At 43.3% G+C, this 3,193-nt stretch overlaps 1 protein-coding gene across 1 annotated transcript; it reads left to right on the top strand.

The window, feature by feature from the left end:
* Positions 1-639: 639 nt before the first annotated feature.
* On the top strand, positions 640-2,080 carry LOC103774596 (cytosolic carboxypeptidase 3-like; the record flags this gene model as incomplete). Its single annotated transcript, XM_008942006.1, is given in 2 exon segments — positions 640-775; positions 1,301-2,080. Coding segments are annotated over 2 exon segments (916 nt in total), but the record flags the coding sequence as incomplete, so codon positions are not given.
* Between the last annotated feature and the right edge of the window lie 1,113 nt (positions 2,081-3,193).

A 3,193-nucleotide genomic window follows, 5' to 3' on the forward strand; every position in this document is an offset into this window, starting at 1 on the left:
GTGTCAAACGCCTTACTGAAATCAAGTGAACAAGACAGCAGAACAGAGCAAAAGAAGGTCCGAGCTCAAAGTGCATGCTAGAAGTGATGTGAAAACATATATAAAACAATATAAAAGTGATGGCTGCTGGGCCTGTGTGTCATCTCTTGTACTTCTAAACTAGAATAATTTAATACAGATGTTAAAAAAAAACAAACCAAAAAACCAACCAAGCAACCAAAAAAAAAAAACCCACAAACCGCAGTGGCAACAGTTGCTGGCTACATATGATTTCTGAGCAGAGGAGTTACCCATGTGACTGGTGGAAAGACCTGCGGGAGCTGAGTCCTAGAGTCTTTCCACCTTATTCAGCTGCTTTGCCTAAATGCAGAGTATGAATTGCCTTTTGCTCATGCAGAGAGACACAGACGCTTCAAAAAGAGAGCGAGATCTTAGGCTGACTGAAATCCATATGGTTAAGTGGGAATGAGCAATAAAATCTTCATGTCATTTCTTTTACACTGACCTAAGATGTGCTTTGAAGGTCACGTCCATGTAGTTGTCTGTTTGTAGAAGGAATTTTCAGAAGGATGCAGGTATTCCAATACCTAAAGTGGCTCAGGCTGAAATGGAAAACATCTGTTCTGCTCCTTCCTTTAGCTAACAAAAACTCCTTTATGTATTCCCAAGTGAGAGGTCGCTGCCCCCTGAAGCAGGTCGTCTATCCGAAAGAGGACACCACGCTGATCTTCGAAGCACGATTTGAGAGTGGGAATTTACAGAAGGTGGTCAAAGTGTAAGCTTCTAATCTTTTCTTCTTTTATTAAGGTGGAGTTATTATCAGGGTTGTTATTATTGGGAGCCTACTATCAGTTTCTGAGAGGGATGTTTTACTTGGGCTTTGTAACTTGTTTTACATTAGTTGAATAAGCTTCAAGAGTAGTATCAGTTGACTTCACAAGAAATGATCTGATAACCATTTCATAGCACTGGATGTTTTTTATAGGTGATAATCACCGACACAAACTCAACACCTTTCCTTAAGCACCTCCTTTTAAAGTCCAGTATGGAGAACATTTTTAGAAGTCCCAGTTATTATTAAAAGCCCTAATGAAGCCAGCAGTTGCATTATTGACACACTCGGTGTGGTTAGGCATCTTCTCCTGGCAGCTGCATCATCTTTGATTCATGACAGTGCAAAGGGGCTTTGCTGCCCATTCACTCTGGTGTGCTTTTTCATGGCAGTCCACATTATTTGACACTGCATCGTTCTGCAGTGCTAACCAGCATGACAGCTGACTCTCTTCTTTCTGCCTACCAGCAGTGACTTTGAGTATCAGCTGACCCTGCGTGCCGACCTCTCCACGAGCAGACACACGCAGTGGTACTACTTCCAGGTGAGCAACACGCAGGCAGGGACGCCGTATCGCTTCACTGTCGCCAACTTCACCCAGCGGAACAGCCTGTATGAGTGTGGCCTGAGGCCACTGCTGTACTCCGAAGCCGATGCTAAGGAATACCAGGTTGGCTGGCGGAGGACTGGAAATGAAATCAGGTATTACAAGAACAACGCAGGTCAAGGTGGGCGTCAGTATTTCTCACTCACTCGGACATTCCAGTTCCCTCATGACCAAGACACCTGCTACTTTGCCCACTGCTATCCTTACACATACTCTAACCTGCAGGAGTACCTGGTGGCCGTCTCTAAAGATCCAGTGAAGTCCAGATTCTGCAAGATTCACACCTTGTGCCATTCACTGGCAGGAAACGTAGTGTATGTTCTAACTATCACCAACCCCCCCAAAAGTGGCAAATGCACCAAGAGGAAGGCTGTAATCCTGACTGCGAGGGTGCACCCAGGAGAAACTAACAGTTCCTGGATAATGAAGGGCTTTCTGGATTACATTCTTGGCGATTCAGGCGAAGCTCAACTTCTGCGGGACAGTTTTGTCTTCACAGTGGTGCCCATGTTGAATCCAGACGGTGTGATTGTGGGAAATCACCGCTGCTCTTTAACAGGCCAGGACTTAAACCGCAAATACAGATCTAACAGGAAGAAGCTTTATCCTTCCATCTGGCATACTTAAAACATGATCAAAAGGTAACCTCCTTTGCTTTCCCTTTAGAATAGATGATTTTTCTTTCCACTGTCTCTTTGTTAGTGTGACTTCTCTGTGGTCTTTGTTGTTTTGGTATTGTTTACATGTTGGCCCTGTACCCAAGACTTTCTGACTTTGGTTTTGTTTGGTTGCATTTCAGACTGGTATTTTCTTCACTATTATTCTTCAGTGTTGTGCAGATTTTCCTTTGAAGTACTTTCTCCATTCCTCGTTATATCTCCAAAATAAAAGAGCTTCCATCAAAACATTTTCAGCCTATTTCTCCTTGCTGTACTCTGCCCAAATCTGCTTATCTAATTCCTTATTTCTTTCATTTTCTTCTTTTCTGGTATGCAACCACATCCCAAAATTAAGTTAGGTTCAGAATTGATCCAAGATGTCCATTTGACAGCAAAGATTGCCAGGTTTGCTGTATGTTTTGCTACCAATATGTTTGATTTCTTATGCAGACTTCCAGTCACAGAGACATTGATACTCTGCATATAAAACTAAATGTTTGGGAATTAAACTAAACTTTCAGCTAGTAAATGAAATCCTTCTGGTTTAACTTCTGTAACAAATTTATACAAACAAGACTCTTGGGCAGAAAGCCAGTGTCAGGATTAGTATTCTTAATGTTTTTAATCTAGTTACAGCCTGGTTTAATTAAGAACTGTGCTCTTTCAAAAGAGCATTTTGACGTATAGATCCCTAGCATACAGGGGATGTGCACTGTGCCTCTCTGTTTCAGTGAGAATTCCTCTCTCTGTCTTACTCTATAGAGACAGCCTGCACGTGTGAGTGCCCTGTAATTAATTATGCCTGCTAAAGTGCTACTGACCTTCAGCCTCATAGAATCATTGAATGTCTGGGCTGGAAGGGACCTCCAAAGGTCATCTAGTCCAACCCCCCTGCCATAAGCAGGGACATCTCCACCCCCCCCCCCTGCCATAAGCAGGGACATCACCAACTAGATCAAGCTACTCAGAGCCTCATCCAGCCTGATCTTGAATGTCTCCAGGGATGGGGCCTCCACCACCTCTCTGGGCAACCTATTCCAGAGGTCTGTCACCCCCATATTGGAGAATGTTTTCCTAACTTCTTACCTAAATCTT

This window comes from Merops nubicus, unplaced genomic scaffold (genome assembly GCF_000691845.1).
Source record: "Merops nubicus isolate BGI_N331 unplaced genomic scaffold, ASM69184v1 scaffold45316, whole genome shotgun sequence".
Classification (NCBI taxonomy): domain Eukaryota; kingdom Metazoa; phylum Chordata; class Aves; order Coraciiformes; family Meropidae; genus Merops; species Merops nubicus.